Source organism: Notothenia rossii (assembly GCF_949606895.1).
Source record: "Notothenia rossii genome assembly, chromosome: 2".
Taxonomy (NCBI): Eukaryota; Metazoa; Chordata; class Actinopteri; order Perciformes; family Nototheniidae; genus Notothenia; species Notothenia rossii.
This window is the reverse complement of record NC_136904.1, coordinates 76,911,238-76,931,091: the sequence shown is the minus strand read 5'-3', so window position 1 is coordinate 76,931,091 and position 19,854 is coordinate 76,911,238. Positions and strand designations below refer to the sequence as shown.

At 42.9% G+C, this 19,854-nt stretch overlaps 1 protein-coding gene and 1 long non-coding RNA gene across 2 annotated transcripts in view; both read right to left on the bottom strand.

Moving 5' to 3' along the window:
• The window catches only part of LOC307030585, a 56,634-nt gene extending 49,920 nt beyond the window's left edge, over positions 1–6,714 (bottom strand). The window contains exons 1-3 of the long non-coding RNA XR_013805705.1: positions 6,631–6,714; positions 4,942–5,094; positions 4,211–4,258 (exon numbers count right to left, since the gene is read on the bottom strand). This is a non-coding gene — a long non-coding RNA (uncharacterized lncRNA). The remainder of the gene's footprint in view (positions 1–4,210; positions 4,259–4,941; positions 5,095–6,630) is intronic.
• A 5,959-nt stretch (positions 6,715–12,673) lies between these two features.
• Positions 12,674–15,600, bottom strand: LOC307030371 (uncharacterized protein). The gene is made up of 4 exons (XM_079666748.1): positions 15,113–15,600; positions 14,477–14,639; positions 14,212–14,271; positions 12,674–13,862 (listed from the first exon to the last, which is right to left on the bottom strand). The coding sequence occupies exons 2-4, from the start codon at positions 14,586–14,588 to the stop codon at positions 12,886–12,888; spliced, it is 1,149 nt and encodes a 382-aa protein (XP_079522874.1). The 5' UTR covers positions 14,589–14,639; positions 15,113–15,600; the 3' UTR covers positions 12,674–12,885.
• Positions 15,601–19,854: the final 4,254 nt, after the last annotated feature.

Sequence of the window (19,854 nt, the reverse complement as noted above, 5' to 3'; positions counted from 1 at the left end):
CATGGCAAATCTGTGTGGTTTAAAGGTAGAGCACATTTGTTAAGCAACTTGGGAAGCATATTTTTCTAGGGTTGTTGTTCTCGCTTTGGGTTCAAGAGGTCCAGGTCTCAAACACTACAAACCTGCAGTGCATAAGTTTAAGCCTTTTGAGTTCAACATCTTTTCAGCAAGTATCAAAGATCCTTGTTTTAAAACAGAAATGCCTCGAAAAATTATCCAACTATAATAGTGATATATAGGTTACGTTTTAAAAGTAAACTGCAAACATGTTAAATTGGGGCATTCAATTAATTATTAAAGGAATAAACTCAAAGGATAGTATGGTTATTAACCAATCTTTGAGTTGACAGTTTGGACCCCACGTCCACATGTTGATATATGTGCAATTAGATTTAACACCACTTTGTGCATTAGCATTAGCTTGCTGAAGCATATTAGGGTATAAACATATTGAATATAAAACAGGTTAGAAATTCTTGAATTAAATCTGAGGGATAATATAGGTAGAAGTCTGTTATACAATCTCCTTTCAGAAATTATTTATAGTCAGTTTGTACTGCACAAATAAGCCATCACAATACGCCCTGCAATACATCCACCGAGGTATATAAGAGATTCCTTAACATTGCAAAATGTTCTGGATTAAGGCAGTGCATACATTTGTGTATAAACCAATGGGCTGTTCAATGTTTTGAATGATTTGAGAAGCCAGAGCACACACATCCCTTCAGGTAAGTTGTGCCCTTTTCTTTTGATGACAAATAGACAGACAAAGGACAACTGCATGCTGTTCTCACACTAATGCGAAATGACAGGTCTTAAGAAAAGCACCCTATCATGTTTCAGGATGTTTAAAGAAAGTGTATTGAGCTCATGAACCAGTCACAGCGCTATAGCACAGGAGGTAGAAATGTCAACATGTCGATCCTGGCTGTGGGGTGACCCAAAGCGATCATACATGTGTAATGTCCTATTGCTTGATTATCTGCATCAGTTATTTCAACATGTCCTACGTTTAGGTCACCTGCATGTGACATCAAGCAGTTTTCTTGCTATGTACTTGATTAAGTATTTTACTGTTTTGCCAATTCTCTAACACATAATGGCTAATAAGGGGAACATTAAAAGTGAGAGGACTGCATACATAGATCCTGATCCTGTATGGAGGATTCAGGGCAAGTTCAGATTATTTTTCCAATAAAGACATCAGATCTTGGAAATTGGGTTAGACATTGCACATTTATTTTCCCCGATAAAATTTTGAGGCTACTGTATGTCAAACTACATTTCAGGGCCATCCTTCAGAGCTGCAGGTTATTTTGGTTTAGATTTAATTTAGCTATTGTGCACAGTCTGAAAAGATCATTCAGCTTTGTGTCAGTGTTTCATGTATTCCTGTGTGTGTGTGTGTGTGTGTGTGTGTGTGTGTGTGTGTGTGTGTGTGTGTGTGTGTGTGTGTGTGTGTGTGTGTGTGTGTGTGTGTGGGTGTGGGTGTGGGTGTGGGTGTGTGTGTGTGTGTGTGTGTCCAGAACCTTTATACTATCCAATTATTTCAAAATGACCGCAAATGTGGAAAGCAGAGCTACACTTCTATAAAAAACAACTAATTGCGATTATTTTTGAATGATATTAGATGAGGTGATCATTTTTGAAACATTGTTCACATAAATATAAAAAAAAACGATCATAGTGGGATTTTTTAAGAGGATCTTTACCAAATAAATATTATCTTATTTATTATTATAAGATTTCGCAGAATACTGATTGTAGGCTTGGACCACACAACATTTTGTATATAATTATATTTTACATAATATACCTTTACAAAATATTGCGCTTACTGCAATTAGGATATTGCACTAGACTATATTGGAAATTCAATTACATTTTGATTAATTTTGCATTCCTTGTTAAAAGTGTTTGTGTTTTATAACATTTTGTTTTTTTAGAAATTATTTTTGATCTAATTTAGGTTTTAAACTAACTGCACATATGTTTCCATCAGTTGAACACTGGACTTGATTGCTGTGTCAGGATAAGAGAACTAAAGAATACAAATGTTTATTTTGTTACAGACGAAAGCGATTGAGGATGAAACAGAAGCACTCTGAATAATAATTACAGCATGCTCTGAAAAGTGAAGTAAGCATGCACCCTCCATTATGTGGTGAGCTATTACAGCAGTCAATGAGCTTGTGCTGTGAGGTGTGTTTTGATCTGTTATTGTGTTAGATAATCCATTCTCTGTGGCAGTGTAGTCTCTTATGAAAGGATACCGCCTGAGCTATAGCCGCTTATGATGTATGTGTACAATGATGTGAGAGCACTGAGGAGTTTCGACTGAACACATCAGTGTGGAAAAATGTCAGAAGTGATTGTGTAGACTCAAATAATTGTGTGCTATGGCATGTGAAGCCATTTAGCTGCTGTCTGAAGAGGCTTAAGATGTTACCACGATACACATCGTTACATCAAATGTAATATAACTCACACTGAAGCTATTTCTGTGAAATATAAATACATAAATTAATTTAAAAAATACCCAGTTTGATATTCTCTCTTAAGGAAAATGAACAGAATGTAAAATACTTTAAGTAATTTAAAATGAAAAAAAGAACAAATAGACTGAAATATAGAGTTTTAGTTTTGGAATTTAAATTAAAATGTAATCTGGAGCTTCTGCCAGATCATCATTACTTCAAGTTACCTGGGTCACTTTAAACTTCTCATGTAAAGTAATTTATATTCTACCCTGCCATTGAGTAAGTAGGCATTGTTTTATTAGCATCGAAAGGTTGTTTGTAGTGACCTTATACATTCAAAGATGCGAGTAATCTTTTGTCACTATTGATATAACATTTCCTATAGTGCTGCCATTTCAAAAAGTTGTTCTGTCTGCGGACTGTCATTGACATCTTTATAATGTCAGGCTGTTTGCTTTGATTGTGCAGCTTACAGACAGGACTAACATGTTGGGGTAAAATTATAATTTCATGCAGCTATGATATCTTTTTCTGGCAGGTGTGTAATTTCTCTACGTCGCCAAATCAGTTTCTCAGCTTTGTGGAACCATTTCAGGTTTTCGCGCAGATAAATTGATCCATCTGAGAAATTGTTAAGTAGAGTATTGTCCCGGGTGCAGTCACTGTTGGGAAATCACAGGATTGTCCTTGGCAATAACATGAATGACGGCACCGGCAGCCACAGTGAGAGTTTTAATCAGGCACGATGACAGGGAAGAGACGCAGGTGTGTGGAGCAGAATATAGAGGAACGCAGTGAACAAATTCATGACAATGATACTAATATAATGTTTGTTCTGGCCTATCACTGATTTTTGGATCTTAGATAGTTTGAAAAGCATCTCACTGTTCATAAAGGAAGGAGGACAAACGGTGTATGCTGCTGCTCTGTGGGATGTGAGCGCGATTTGTGAGTTATTTGCTTGTTCACTGAGGGAAATAATTAGAAAGAAAGAACAAACTTGCTTTAGGGACTTTTTAAATATTTGTGTCAGTCTTTGGTAACTGCTGGCAAAAAAGAGAAGAATGTTGTCAAATGTTGACAACTAAAAGCTGTTCTTTCTCTCGATCTGACAGTATCAGTATTCCTAACATGAAGTTTATTTGCAGCCCTGTTTAGTTTTTGTTGAAAACTTTTTAGTTAAGTACAAAAACAAATGAAATAAGCTAAAAGAAAATAATGTTGAAAGTACAGCCTGTATTAAAAATCAGTTTGATGCAATCGTGAATTCTGCATCAAACATCAGGGATACTGCAGTTTAAAATTACTCCACTCAAAAATGTCCCCTAAAGAGTCTTATCCTCACCTAATCTGACTTGTATTGGATCCAAGTTTGTCACTACAGAGGTGTTTTCACATTCATCTAGGGGGAGATGTCTGTGCACTTGCCTAAAATGTGAGTCTAGGTACCTCATTTATTCAAAACAGCCATCAACACTGGCTTATACAGTACGCAAATGCAGGAAGAGACAGAGGAAAGTCCTGAAAACAACACTGGCAAAGAAACCTAAAACCTCCTGCATGAAGTATACTTGTCAGTGCAGAAAGAGAGCATTAGCATAGTGAGAGTTTTGAAGACAAACAGGGTAGAATGAGCAGTTTTTGAATGTAAATGAGACACTTAAGTTTCCTTCACTCTCTACCAAAAAGTCCCACACAACATTATTGTACGTTTCTCAACCACTAACTTGTCATCCACTGCCAGTAACAAGATGTTACGGGTCCCAAAATGGATACTGCAGCAACAATAGAGAAATAAAAAAAATAGAGAAAGAGTGCAGGTTATTACATTTCTATTTTTCATCAAAATTCACATAATATATCATTTCCATGGGTGCCAGTTTCTGTTACATTCCATTATGTGCAAAATACCTAAAAATAACTGCTTTAAATAAATAAATATCACAAATGAAGCTCTCATATAGTTTTCTAATTTAAGAAACATTCTACAGATTATTACCCATATAAAAGTCAATTTGGGCCGCTATAATATTATATTGTAAATTACAGCAATATTTAACTGCTTTTAAAGCAAATGCCTAATCTGTAATTAATCAGGGTTTACATAGGCCTACTAGTTATATAGGCCTATACACCTTTACATTAGACTACATTAATTACAATATAAACATTTTACAATAACAAGTACAGCTCTGTAACATTTAACTGTTAGTTTATTCAGCATATTATATACCATATGTCTCTCAAACGTTTTATACATTTATAAGCCTAAATAAAATCACTGTAGAGTAATTCAGCCTAAAACATGGCAACGTTCCTGTAAGAATGCACTCGGGTAAAATAAACCGCATGTCTCAACTTTTATGGTTGCAGTCTATGGCGCTGACAAGCGTGCCTGCTTGTCGCGCTCGCTGCTCAGCTTGCACGATTTGACATTCAATATATTAAGGAAACTAACCTGTAAAATATAGATGAGTGAAGCAGCAGCATGGAGCAATCGTCATCCACATTGCTTCTGAGGAGTGGGTGGAAGTTTACCACTGAGGTAACCCGGGGTGCAACAGCGTCCATATCACAAAATCCACCTGGTTCCTGCCCACATTTAACACGTCTGTTCACAGTGCAAAAAAATAAATGTGTGATTGTCACCTACAATATTAGGGAAAATACTGATAAGCCCTGATAATCAATGAAACACAGCCTCTCCACATAGCAAAACATTACCAGTTATGTGTCATGCGATAAAAAGTAATACAAAAATAAATGCAAGTACAATTGAATATAATAAAATAAGTAGAAACAACGCATGTGAGTTAGGCACTGTAAACAATGCAATGATAATTTAAATAGTTTATTATAAGAACTTGCAGGGCAGAGATTATCTTGACGGGACATTGAGGACAACACTTACTCATTGCCACATTTAAATAAAAGAAAAAAAATCATTTTAATTTTTTTGTTAATGTTAAAAGATATTTCCTTTATAAATCAATCATTTACCTTCATCGTTTAGCTTTGTTATATCACGCAAAAAAAATGTATTCACTGTTTGGTGAAGCTCACTCTTTTCTGAAATGTTTATCAGGTTTTAGGGTTCCATCTCTTCAATTGAACATTCCCAGGCAACAAACATGGTTACATTTATAGATTGCTGCTCTAAGTGCTCAGTACAGAATGTGTGACACATTGCAATAAGATTTAGATGTCACAGCACAGACAACCATGACAGCAAATAGCTTAGCCCTGGTAAGTCTCCAAAGGGACAAAGAGAGGTGAGATACAAGAGGCTAAAGGAAACCTCAGTGTGAAGCTTAAGCCTCAGAAACTGATGTCCTTATAAGTGTTCGCCTATCCCACACACTCCGACTGAGTCAGACACCATGGAAAGCGGCTTACAGCTATTGTTGCGCTCTCACCTGTTAAAGGTTGTAGGAAAGCCGAGGACAAGGAAAGCATGAATTATACCATTCTGCTCTTATCTGCTACGATGAATATGCCTTGTTTCATATGATGGTATTTGATGTTGACATTTAGGCAAAGAGCAGAGTTTGAATAAGGAATGTTTTAATGCTGTTTTCTGACAGCCGAACAATTGTTTGCAAGGGTTTCTTTGCTACGTGAAAGACGTTTTCTCTTTAAAATGGGCCTTCTTTGACACTTACAATAAAGCAATGCAGACATTTGACACGTTGACAGTGCTAACAAAGGCAAGAGTTAAAATCACTTTGTTTTGTGTGAGTTTCTTTGTGTCAAGTTTCTGCTCCAAATAAATGTGTGTTTAACGAGAGAAGTTTCTCTGAGTGTTAAGTTTGAAATACACGGGAGTTATCAAAAATAATTCAATATTTTTAAATAAATATGAATTATATAGATGTAAACCTTCCCCTCAGTGCATGACTTACAGGATCCGAAGGAGAATGTATAGTTATTACTCACAAAATAGTTTCAGTTTTTTCTACACTGCATAACTTTCAGCAACTATGGGATTAGTTTCGTATCATAAAGATAAAGCAATACTTTCTCAGAATAAAGCAAAACTATGAGTTTAAAAGAAAAAACAGACCAGTTAATATTGTAATCTGCCTCGCCGTTTCTTTCTTTCGAAATTACGGTAAGGTTTGATTTTTTCTTCAAGCTAGTAACATACCTGTTGCTAACTTTTCTTCCCTCCACACCGACACCACGGTAGCGAGGACGTTCTCTTTTCTCTCCCACACCAGAGGAGACGGAGATAAAAACAAAAAAGGTATTAACACACAAGTTAATATTCTTTAAAGAATAAAATCTACACCGTCGCTTTTTCCTTTCGGGTTAACGACAAGGTTGGATTTATTTATTTTTCTCAGTAACGTACCTGTTACTAGCGTGTCCACTCCACGCCGACACCCCACGAACAAAGATGGACCCTTCTCTCCCTCACACCAGAGTAGTCAGGGACTCGGAGGCTCGGCTATGCGGCTGCGGGTTTAAGATCTCAGGCACAGACTCACACCAGGTCTGCTCGTCCTGCCTCGGGCTGGAACACGCCCAGGAGGCTATCGATAACCCCGGCTCGTGCGGGCATTGTGCCCGCTTCACCATTACGAGCCTCCGCCGACGGCTAGCACGTCAAGCTAGCTTGTCGGGACAGGACCCCCTCATGTCCGGCAATTAAGACATGGTGGCGTCCACCGCAGAGATTGAGCCCCGCGCTGTGTCAGGCTGGGGCTCAATAACAGCGGCAGCCGCTGAACCGGAGCCCCGCGCCGTGTCAGGCTGGGGCTCCCAACTGGACCTCACCATGGTTCCACCCGCGGAGGATATCCTGGAGGACTATATGGAGGAAGAAGAGGATGCCTCTGAGTTCCTCCTGTCCGACTCGGATGAGCACGAGGATGACATCTTCGTTTCATCGGCTCAGGCTGCAAAGCCGGGAGCGATGTCCGGGCGAAAGCACACCAGCTTCGCCCTGCCTAAGTATGGACTTGCAGGCCGTGTGTCAACGCGCTGCGTCCAGGCTGGACATCCCATGGCCTGAAGTGGCCAAGGAGACCTCCAGATCTCAATACGAGGGGAAGCAATTGCCCCAAGCAGCGAGGACGAAGAGGCAGCTCCTTCCAGTCTTTCCGGAGATGCTGGACGAGGTGTCGGTCTCGTGGAGAGACCGCCCTTTGAGCAACAAGGCCCCAATCCAGGGTGCCTCCTCCCTGGACTGTGACGGTATGGAGAGGCTCGGCCGCCCATGGAACCGCTGGTGGCAGCCCACCTCCAACCGAGGCTGGCTTCGACACCGAGCAGGAACCCCACGCTACCGGCAAAGGCAGACCGTTTTCAGTCAGCGATGACCGAACGGGCCTATAAAGCCGCAGCTTTGTCCGCCAGGGCACTCAACGTCTCCTCGCTGCTGACCGCCTACCAGGCGGAGCTCTGCGAAGACTTGTCGAGCAAACCTGAGCCTGCCGTGTGGGACGAGATCGCAGCGATCACGGACAGAAGCCTCCGTGTGCAGCGCTGTGCAGTCCAAGCCACGGCCAAAGCACTGGGAATTATGGTGGTACAGGAGAGAGCCAGGTGGCTCAACCTGACAAACCTTCCAGACCGGGAAAAAGAGGATGTTCTGGACATGCCTATTGTTCCCGAGGGCATATTTGGCTCCACTTTAGCTTCGATGCAGCTGAGATGCGAATCAAAAAAGAAAGTAGACGAGGCTCTCCAGCTCTGTCTCCCCCGAAGGGTCCAGCCGCCACCTTCAACGGTCCCGCGGCAGGCCTTCACTCAAGCTGCCTCACGTCCTGCCCGGTTCAAGATACCAAAGCAGCAGAGACCACAGCCCGTCCCAGGTCCCCAGCCCAGGCACGAGGCAAGGATGAGCTGGCCAAGAAGATCTCCGGTTCCGGCAGCTGCCGCTCAGGCACAGCCGACCCAGGTTTTCAGCCACCAGGCGAGGAAGAAGAAGCGGGCGGCCTGACAGCCTCCTCTCCTCTCCTCAACGAGAGAGCTGGAAGTTCCCTGTTCCCCAGCTCCAGAACACATTCCAGTGTTAGATGCTCATGTGTTTTCGGGGTGCCACCATGCCCCCATCTTCCCGCCGCCTCGAGTGATGCCAGAACGTCATCCTCAAGTTCGCGCCATAAGGGAAATGGACTTAACATCAAAGACAGCAAGTTCCGCTGCCTGTTTAAGTCACACAAACACATGTCAACATTATTGTTTCCTAATAAATCATTTTCCACTGTCGTTTCCAGGCTTGAAGCCAAGGGCGCAGTCAATAAAAATGAAAAGAAAAACAATAAAAACAATAAACAGTCTGTCGTCTACCCCTCTATTGAGAGCGGCTACGGCCTTTCTCAAAAGGCGGAAATTAGACGGGATTGTGAAGGCACCACCGCCACGCGCATGCGCAGTGTCGGCCGGGGTTGTCAACCTGGGGTACCAACGTGTTCAGACACTAGAGGGCCCCATAACACAACAAATAAAGACACAGAGGGCAGACGACAGAGATGTGACATCTCCGCTCGCTTTAAGAAGCGAAAAGTGGAAGATGCGCACAGATTCTGCTTGGGTTTTCAAGACATTAACACAGGGCTACAGACTCCAATTCGCTGTCACCCCCCCTCGCTTCTCGGGCATTCTGTATTCACAAGCACGGGGAGAGTTGGCCCATATTCTGGAGCAAGAGATTTTCTCGCTACTAATAAAGAAGGCTATATCGATAATACCCGCCGAACAGAGTTAGAGCGGCTTTTATTCCAAGTATTTCCTTGTTCCCAAACGGGGAGGGAACGGAATTCGGCCTATACTAGATTTGAGAGCTCTGAACAAATATCTCAAAAGATACAAATTCAGAATGCTCACTCACACATCTCTGTTGCGTCTCGTGCACCAAAACGATTGGTTCACATCAGTCGACCTGAAAGATGCTTATTCCACATCCCAGTATATTATCCACACAGGAAATATCTGAGGTTCGGCTTTCAGGGTGTCTGTTACGAGTACAGAGTACTTCCCTTCGGTCTCTCTCTCAATCCGCGAGTGTTTGTACGATGAACGGAAGCCGCGATAGCCCCGTTAAGACAACAGGGTATTAGCTTGGCAACTTATCTGGATGACTGGCTGCTTCTCGCAGAGTCGGAGCAAGAGGCTATTACGCAGGCGAATGTCCTCGTAAAACACCTGCTCGATCTGGGTTTCGTAATAAACACAGAAAGAGCATGTTGTCCCCAGCCCAGACTGTACTCTTCCTGGGCCTACACCTGCATTCGGTGCCCTTTAGAGCCCGCCTGTCAGCAGAGAGAGTGAAAGCCTTCAGAGCTTGCCTCGCTCATTTCCGGCTACGCAAATATGTTCTCTTCAGATCATGTGTGCGGTTACTGGGGCTCATGGCGTCAGCCATCCTGGTGGTACGACTGGGACGCTTACACATGAGGGAGTTTCAGCGCTGGGTAGCTGCCATCAGACTGGACCCCGCGCGTCATGGCGCGCGGAGAGTGATGGTCACTATGAAATGCGTAATGGCACTGCGCCACTGGCTAAACCCGACTTTTCTAGTACGGGGCGTGCCTATGGGAGCTGTCCTATCGCGGAAGGTGGTCACCACAGACGCATGTCTGACGGGCTGGTGGGGTACTGTATATACGAAGGTCGACCTGTGAGGGGTCTCTGGAGCAGAGACCTCCAACGGTCACACATAAATTATCTGGAGCTTTTAGCGGTGTTCCTCACCCTGAAACGCTTTCTGCCTTTTCTCAGAGGACATCATGTCCTCGTGAGGACAGACAACACGACCACAATATCGTATATAAACCGCCAAGGGGGTTTGCGTTCTCTCCAGTTACACATGCTGGCACGCAAACTGATCTTATGGAGCTGCGGACATCTCCTCTCTCTGAGAGTGACGCACCCAGGGGCGTAGCTGGAAATTCTGGGCCCCATGAAAGAATCTATTTGTGGGCCCCCAATCCATGCGAGTGCGCATTAGCGCGCACGCTAAAAAAAATGTGGCCATTTATTTATTGATGAAAACGCATAATATGGTTTTTACCTATACATTCGGATCAGCAGTTCAGCACCAGTTCAGGATGTCGCATTGCGTTCATCTTCAATGAATGGACCAATGCAATAGTCTACCAAACAACCTTGAGTTGCACTAGCTAGGCATATTTTCCCCTATTCTTGTGACAATGTTTTCTGATACTCAACATACAAAAGCTGTTACTTGTCCTGTCTCTCTGTAATCCCATCTCCAACACAAATAGTCTACTCAAGCACACTATTAGGTTGACAGACACTTACATTTTGATGTGCTCTGAAGTATACAATCGTTCCCTGCTTGGATATACCTTTTACGAAGCAGATTTTGAACTGTCGCGGGCAGAGCACTAGCTTTTTTGCTGTAGCGGCCGGGTTGCTGCCTTTCTCAGCAGAGTGCTAAAGCCCTACCTGTTACACGCGCAAGTAATTCGAGGAGGCGCGAGTGACAAGTGTTGAGTTATTGGTGGGGACAATTCAGGATTCTTGGATACTGGTGGGGTCAGAACCTTGCGTCCACCCCCAAAACGACACGATGAAACCCAACCTCGAAAACCCTGTTGAAGTTAATGAACTGTAATGGACTGCAAGAAATCAACATGCACTGACTATCAACTTTATCTTCTGTCTATTTAATTGAAAATTACACCCAATACAGGAATGAACAAACAAAAAATCTCAACATTCTTTGACTTATTAAATTAAGATTTGAACAACACAAGGACAAAAGTATAAATTAACTGAAGATTTGAACATAATTATAAAACAATAAACTCTCAGGACATGAACACACTTACAGCAAACAATGAAAAATGTAGTGCGAGAGGACTATGCATCAGATAGTAATTGTTCACAATGTGGGCTGTAGCCTGTCAGCTTACTATAGGGAAACATCCCACAATCCTGTCATAGACTGGATTTTTATTCCTAAATCCCGAACGCCAATCGCCGGACCTTCTTGGTGGCAAAATCTTTTACGAGCTCTTTGAAATCAAGTGACAGAGCCAGCTTGCTTTCAATCGATAACATTGCAAGGCTGTTCAACCTCTCTTGCGACATGGTAGATCTTAAATAGCTCTTGATAAGTTTCAACTTACTAAATGATCTTTCACCACCAGCTACGGTAACTGGGAGCGTCAAGAAAATTCTGAGGGCAATGCAAACGTCTCCAAAAATGCTCTGGAGTTCCATCTTGTATATTGCATTCAGTAGATCAAGAGAGCTACAATCAGGGGGGAAAGTGGCAGAAAATATTTTATTGAGATGCCTTATCTCACTCTCAAACTGATCTGTGAGATCCTGTGAGTATTTCTCCCTCAGTGGCTGACACACAGAAGCCATGACACTGTCACTCAACTTCCCAATTTTAAGTATGGCAGCAAATTCTTCAACAATATTTGCTGTTGTTTGGAACCGAGTGTCCAAGTCACTTATGATCTGGTCCATGGCAGTGAGAAACACAGTGTTACGGAATGTTGTTTCTGGCCTATCCTCCTGACCTGTTCCTTCAGCAGTTTCATCATGAAACCTCTTCCTCCTCCTCTCACGGCAAAGTTCTTTTTTGAAATGAGGTGGAACCTCCATTTCCTTAGCTACCATTGATGCCTCAGACAGAATAGCATCCCATCCATTTCTGAGAGTCTGCATCTCATCTCTTAGTGCAGCAACATTACCTGCCTCCACCTCTATTGAGATTTTCCCTGACTGGAGTATCACATTTCTGTCATCAATAGATTGCAATACTTTCACCCAAATGGTGAGAAGGACAATGGCATCAAATGACATGAGGTAGTTCCTCAGACCAACAGCTTCAGATCTGGCCTCACCTGTGAGACTGCATGAGCTCAGTATGGTAGCAAGGGCTTCAATGACACCAGGTAGGTGCTTTGCTACAGGTTTCACAGCATCAATTCTCGCACTCCAGCGAGTGTCAGATAGCCTATGTACAGAGCAACCTGTTTTCTTTTTGTATATAGACCAACGAGATGGACTGGCACTTACAAATGTGTAGAGGCGGTTAATGTAACCAAAAAAGTTGGATACTTCAGGGCTCGATTCTGCAGCATGCACGCCTACCAGATTCAACGTGTGGGAGGCACAAGGTGAGAAAGTAGCAAGATTATTCTTTTTCAGTATTTGTGCTTGGACTCCCTTGATTTTCCCTGACATATTCGCCCCATTATCATACCCTTGCCCCCTGCAATCACTAATGTCTATCCCTAGATCCAGAAGCACACTCTCCATCATGCCTGCTATTTCACATCCTGTTTTTCCGTTGAAATCTTTGAATTCAATAAATCTTTCAGTGATCTCCCATTCGCCTGTGTCTTCATTATAATGTACATATCTTATGAGCACAACATTTTGCTCGGTGTGGGAAATGTCAGGCGTTGCATCACAAATGATTCCATAGTATATTATATATAATGGTTTTTAAAACCTTTCCCCCACACAATTCAATAAACTCGTTCTGGATGTCTGGGCTCAGATAATGAGTTAGCTGGCTTCCTTTTTTGGATGTCCTGATTTTGTCTAAGTGGTCTTTCAAGAGTGGATCATATCGTGACAAAAGTTCTAGCGTACCTACAAAATTTCCATTGTGGACATCGCCCAAAGCATGCGTTTTACCTCGGAAAGCTAAATTCCTCGTTGCCAAGTGCAGAGTGACATCAAGGAGTCTCTGCAAGATAGCTTTGTTTTTCTCAATTTCAGACTGTAGCTCTCTCTGCAACTGATGATCAACGCCACATGCAGTCATAACCGAACACTGTAGGTGTTTCCATCGCAAATAACAGTCCCTGTGATTCCTACTTGTTTCATGGCTTGGGAATTTATCATACATGCGACCCCACTCGACGTCACACATCTTGTATCCCTGGTCACTACTCAAAGCACTAAGAGAGGGTATTTTTTGCTCCTTGGAGAAAAGAACACATGGTATGCAGAACAGTGCATTTGCACTTTCACTGTGAATCAACCAGTCCCTTTTCACTTTTCCCCTACCCTTATCTGCTTTGGTGTATTTCAAGTAATCTGGAAATCTCTTTCCCTTTGAATCATGTGGAATTTCTTGATCTGTTTCTCGCATTGCTAATTTCTTTACAATAGTTGCCCTGTCCTTGTCACTCATCCTAGCTGGGAACAACCCTGGGTCAAGTGATAGCAGATCTTCTACCTCAGACACCACTACAGGTGGCTCAGTATCTGTGGCATCCTGTGTCGGAGCCTCACTTTGTCCCTGACATTGACTGTCCATAGCTGCTTCCTCCTCATCTGTGCTGCTTTCATGGTCCTCGACCTCTTCTTGTACTGGTACCTCTGCCTCTTCACCTCTGCTCTCCTCGTTGGCTGCCTTGCTCGAAGGCCCTGCCTCTAGAGTATCCATAGTGTACATAATTTATAAAATGCCCTATAATAGTAATAACACAGTACAGCTCGAGCTATCTCTTAATTGTTATAATAATAATAATAATAATAATAATAATAATAATAATAATAATAATAATAATAATAATAATAATCATTTGTATAGATATTTTTCAATTGCTCAAATCTAGCTATAGCTACTGTAACAACCTCAATTTAATGTGCCAGTGGTCAATGGTATTGCAATTACTGGAAGAACTAGAGTAACTAAATGTGAATATTACCTAAAGTTGTATTCAATGCATGGTAAGCATATTTAAAATCTGTTTGTTAACCCCAAGCCCTGCTGCTTTACCTCCCTCTCCTTCAACTGGGAACCGGCCTGAGGGAAGGGGTACTGATCCTGAAGCCGCATCTGTGCATTAGAGCAGATGTGATTAGCATGTAACATTATACAGGTTAGGTTAGCTAGCCATAGCAAAAGGGCATAGCTGCTGGATACAAATTCACTGGGCTCATCGACACTCATCTAATTTTTGATAGCAACAGGTAGCTAACGTCAGCCACAAAATGTTGGCTAAGCTGTTATGGGCTTCAAAACCAGTTCTGTGAATAAATACCTTTCTTGTGAAAATACTTGGTGACTATCTGTCGACCTCTTTTATTATTTTCCTCTTGCTGACGTTTTTTCTTTCGTTTCTGAGCTCCTGATTCATGAGCTGTAGAGGACATTTTCCTGTCAGTCTGTTCAAGCTGCAAGCTGCTGGTGCACTGCTGTGCCGCCTAGTTATAGTTGAAAGTGGGGGTGCAAGATTAGTAACTGGCAGGCAAGGGGTGGTTTGGAGTGGGTCAGGCACGACCACCTCCATGGCAGAATTGTTTTAATTTAATGAACACCTGTACGTGCAATTTCCTGCAATATAGAGCACAGAACTGTCTCAAAATCCTATGGGATCCTAAAGGATTCCTATAGGGTTCCAAAAACGTATAGAGATTCCTATAGCATTTTTTGACTAGGGATGTTATCCTAGGTCTCTTTCTCACTTCCTCTGCCTCCTCCCTGAGTCTGCACAGTCACCACATCATTCTACATTAAGGAGAGCAATACACTTATGAGTACACTGAACTGGTTTGAATACACAATCTTTATGCTACTCTGTAAAGAAAGGGAGAGAGGGGGGAATATATTATCCAAGTATTTGTGTCTTAATTTGTTATGTTATCCTACACTTTAAGCTGACTGATATTTCCATTACCTGTAACTCTTGTGTCTCTTTCTCTCCTTCTCTGCCTCCTCCCTGAGTCTGCACTGTCACCACCACATCATTCTACACAGGAGAGCAATACACGTATGAATACACTGAACTGGGTTGAATACATGATTTTTTATTTTTTATGCCATGTTCTACCTGGTTGGCTGGCTGGCTACACACACACACACACACACACACACACACACACACACACACACACACACACACACACACACACACACACACACACACACACACACACACACACACACACACACACACACACACACACACACACACACACACACACAGTGTGCAGGTTAGTTACAGTAGGAGATGGGCTTCTATCATATTATCTTCTATCATTCTATAATTCATTCTTCTTTTATTTTCATTTCAGGTAGTTGTACCTTAAGAGAATTGAAGGCTGGCATCTGTAAATGCAGATAGATATAAGTACTTTATTCTTATTTTATTATCATTATTTTCTTTCCAATGAAATGAAATCAGAAAATAAGTGGTATATGATGGAAAATATGAAAGTCAATGCTTGAAGGAAAATGGACTTCGGAAAAGTTTTTTATTTTGTATTTACTGTTCTGTAAAAGTCTTGTCGAATGCAATGTTTTATGTTTTGTGTGGACCCCAGGAAGACTAGTTGTTGTCATGCAACAGCTAATGGGGATCCTAATAAACTCAAACTCTAATGGGCTTCGATCTACCAGGTAGCTAGCTAGTCAAACACACACACTGGTTGATGTTACTAGCTAGCTAGCAAACGTCAGCTAACCGCTAGCTAACATAAAGAGTGACCTGTAATTCAATGCAGCGAAAATGAAGAGAAGGTGATGATTATAAATGTGTTTTATTGTATTGAGTGGTAGAAGTAAAGACATGTCTAACATATTCTTTGTTTGAACAACTTACTGAAAAGGTCTGCCACCAATGACAGACTGTTCGCGGTGATTTACACTCAGCCTACCTGCATCAGGACTGCTGTGGGTGGGAGGCAGTTGATCAAACCATTGTGAGCGAAATGCGGGGGGGGGTCACAATCTTTGGAAACTTAAAAACTCGCTATTAAGTGTCTATAATCAGCACAAGTTCTTTCATTGCGTATTATTAATTCGATTGAAATTACACACTTATGTTTACAGTGATATATTGGGGGGGAAATGTCATATTTTTCATATGATCAAAAAGTGGGGGTGCAAAAGCACACGTTTGCTCCCCCAAGGTCAATTGTGGGGATGCACCTGCTCCGCTTGCTCCATTGCTCAGGCGCCCATACCATGCAATGAATGAAGGGAGGGGTGCTCATTCTGTCAAACAGAGTAACAAGCACCTGTTTGTTTCTTTTGGGACTTTTTTTTTTAATACAGGCAATTATACTTTTGAGTCATTTACATTAACTTACTTTAGGATAATAATAAAACCATATTAATAAAAAGATAATAATAGTGTTCTCTGGCCCCCCCCCCCCCCCCCCCCAGTGCTGGGCCCTTGGAATCATCCTAACCTCCCCCCCCCCAGCTACGCCCCTGGACGCACCTACCAGGAGTGATGAACCTCGGGGCAGATCTGCTGTCCAGAGGTGCACCACTATATGCAGACTGGACTCTACATCCAATGGTTGTGAGTCAGCTGTGCGTTAAGGCCGAGCCGCGGTAGATCGCGATAGGAGGCGTGTGGCGCAGTGGATAGAGCCTTGGTGGTGGGATCAGGGGGTCACAGGTTCAAAGCACATTGCAGTCAGCATGTCGATGTGTCCCTAGGCAAGACACTTCACCCCAAATTGCTCCTGTGGGGATTGTCCACAGTATTGAGGATGTAAGTCGCTTTGGATAAAAGCGTCTAACAAGAAAAATGTAATGTAATCTGTTCGCATCAAAAGAAAACGCTCAATGTCAGCTGTTCTTTTCAATGCGCGATTTAAACGCACCGTTAGGCGTGGACGCGCTCGCGCACGTTTGGCCTCCGGTCCTTCTGTACGCGTTCCCACCCCTGGCTCTGATACCCCCAACTCTGGCCAGAGTGAGAGAACAACGCCACACACTGATCCTAATAGCTCCACACTGGCCTGCAATGTACTGGCTGGCGGAGATATATCAGCTGCTGTGCGGGCAGCCGTGGCAGCTCCCACTACGCAGGGACATACTTTCTCAGGCGGGGGGGACAATCTTTCACCCACACCCAGAGCGCTTGGCACCAGTGCTTGAATTGGAATAAAAAAGGTGCCAGTACTCTAAATCAGCAACAAATATTTGGCACAAAGTCATAGTATATCCTATAATGCTGGTGGGTTTGTCTTTACTGTATATTTTAGAAAGGCTCACTGTACTTAAACAAAATGACTCAGGGTGCATCTGAGATTAGAGGGGGTGCAGTGGTAAAGTGCTATTTTTATAAGTGGGGAGTGGACCTGACACCCTCTAGTCTAGGAGGGTCCGGGGGCATGCTCCCCCGGGAACATTTTTTTTTAAATATTGAAGTTAGATGCATCAATCTGGTGCACTTTGAGAGCAAAATGAAGAGATATATGGATACCTCTCAACATCCATAATGAAACAACTGTAAACAGATTTACTTTTTCTTTATGGATATAAAAGAAAGTAAAGCTTGACTCCTACTGGCTGGTTAAATGACTCCTCGTCCCTGAGGCCACTACCAGTTTTTTGTGCCATTTTGCTGGATTTATTTGTCAATAGCGTTGCTGCACAAAGTGATAGCCCTCTAGTTTAAATCTACTACCCAAAAAGAAACATATGGAGATGGGTTACTATTTAAAAAAAATTGCAAATCTATTGGGGAACAGTGGGGCCGGGCCTCAAATCCTATAGGGGGGTCCGGGGGCATGCTCCCCCGGTAAGATTTGTTTTTAAATGTTGGACTTAAATGCATCAATCTGGTGCATTTTGAGGGGGAAATAAAGAGACTACACCCATATGAAACAAAAATGTATACATTTAAATAATCATAAAATCATAAGTACATGGCCATAAGCAATAACATACAATATCCAATATGAAAAAACATTGAAACTTGTTTATTTATTTGTTTTTGGTTCATTTATAGTTGTGAGTGTGTCTGGGCTCCTGAATCGGCCTCTCCTGTCTCCCTCCTCTCCCCCCTGCTCCTCTTTGAGGCAACAGCAAAGACTAGTTTTAGCTCTCAACAAGTTTATCTTACCTTTTTTCACCTAGTTAACATTTTGTTTGTATTATTCATGCATATTTTACTAATCACTACCCACTCAAATGGAAATATGTGTTTACATAGATGGTGACCGAACCGTTTGAGACCCACTGAGATAACTTAAACTAAGTTAACTATCTAAAGACTCGGAGAGTAATTTACCTCACCAGAGCTGTAGTGATCAGCCTCTCAGTCTGACAGCAAAGGACTCTCCCTCCACCTTGTTGTTGAAAAAGCTCCTTATATCCGTTAGCGCAGCTAGCTAGCACCAGATGCTAACAACAATACACGTAACCGGTGCGCGCGCTTTCTCGCTCGCTCGCGCCACACATACACCAACACACACCCTCCCGAGCTTGAATGACACACAGAGACCAATCGAGGGCATTAGTATGATCTGTATGAAAGTGGCAATGTCGGCAGGCCACGTCATGTAGACAGCCAGTCACCCTCTGTGAGGCAGAGTCAGACCCACATTTGCGCTGCGTTGCGTTTACAATATATACGTATATTGCCGGCGGCTGAGTACCGGCATTTTACTGAGTACCGGCAGTAAGAAGTGCCGGTACTACATGGGTAAAAATCAGAAGTGCCGGTACTGCGTACCGGTGAGTACCGGCCCAATTCAAGCACTGCTTGGCACTATGGGCCTGGCCCGTGAGTGGTACAATCTGAATACAGTGGGGCTCCCTCAGAAGGTGATAAACACTATTCAGAGTGCAAGAGCTTCCTCCACCAGGTCTCTCTATGACTGTAAGTGGAGGGTGTTTGAGGAGTGGTGCCTTCAAAAGGGACACATCTCTTTTCAATGTCCTGTCGGGGTGATTTGATCATTTCTACAGGATCTAATTGAAAAACACAGAGCTTTCTCTGCGATCAAAGTGTACCTGGCTGCTATTGCTGCATGCCATGTGGGCTTTGAGGGAAAGACGGCTGGCCAACATCCTTTGGTCTGCCGTTTTATGAAAGGGGCTCGCAGGCTCCTCCCTGTTTCCAGGTCACTGGTGCCCTTATGGGAATTGGCAGTGGTTTTGGATGGGCTCACTCGACCTCCATTTGAACCCCTGGAAGAAGCTGACATGAAACACCTGTCACTGAAGACAGTGCTGTTACTGGCTCTGGCATCTGCCAAGCGAGTCAGTGACATTCATGCGCTCTCTGTATGACCAACTCTTTGTATCCTGGGCTAACCCTCATAAGGGCAAGCCCGTTACCAGGCAACAGCTCTCCCACTGGATTGTGGAAGCGATTGCTCCGGCTTATACGATTCAGGGTTTGCAGGCACCAACGGGCCTGCGTGCTCATTCTACTCGTGGACTGGCTACATCCTGGGCTTTGTTCAATGATGTTTCCATCCAAGACACTTTTGCAGCAGCGAGCTGGTCCTCACCGCTCACTTTTGTCCGCTTTTACAGGCTAGATGTCTCTGCTCCAAGTGTGGCCCGTGCAGTGCTGGGCCACGTGTTGAGACAGGGTTCTACCTGTTAAGTTCTGGTTATTTTGGTGATTTTCGAGATAAGCATGTCTAGCAATACGGGAGTTTCAATATT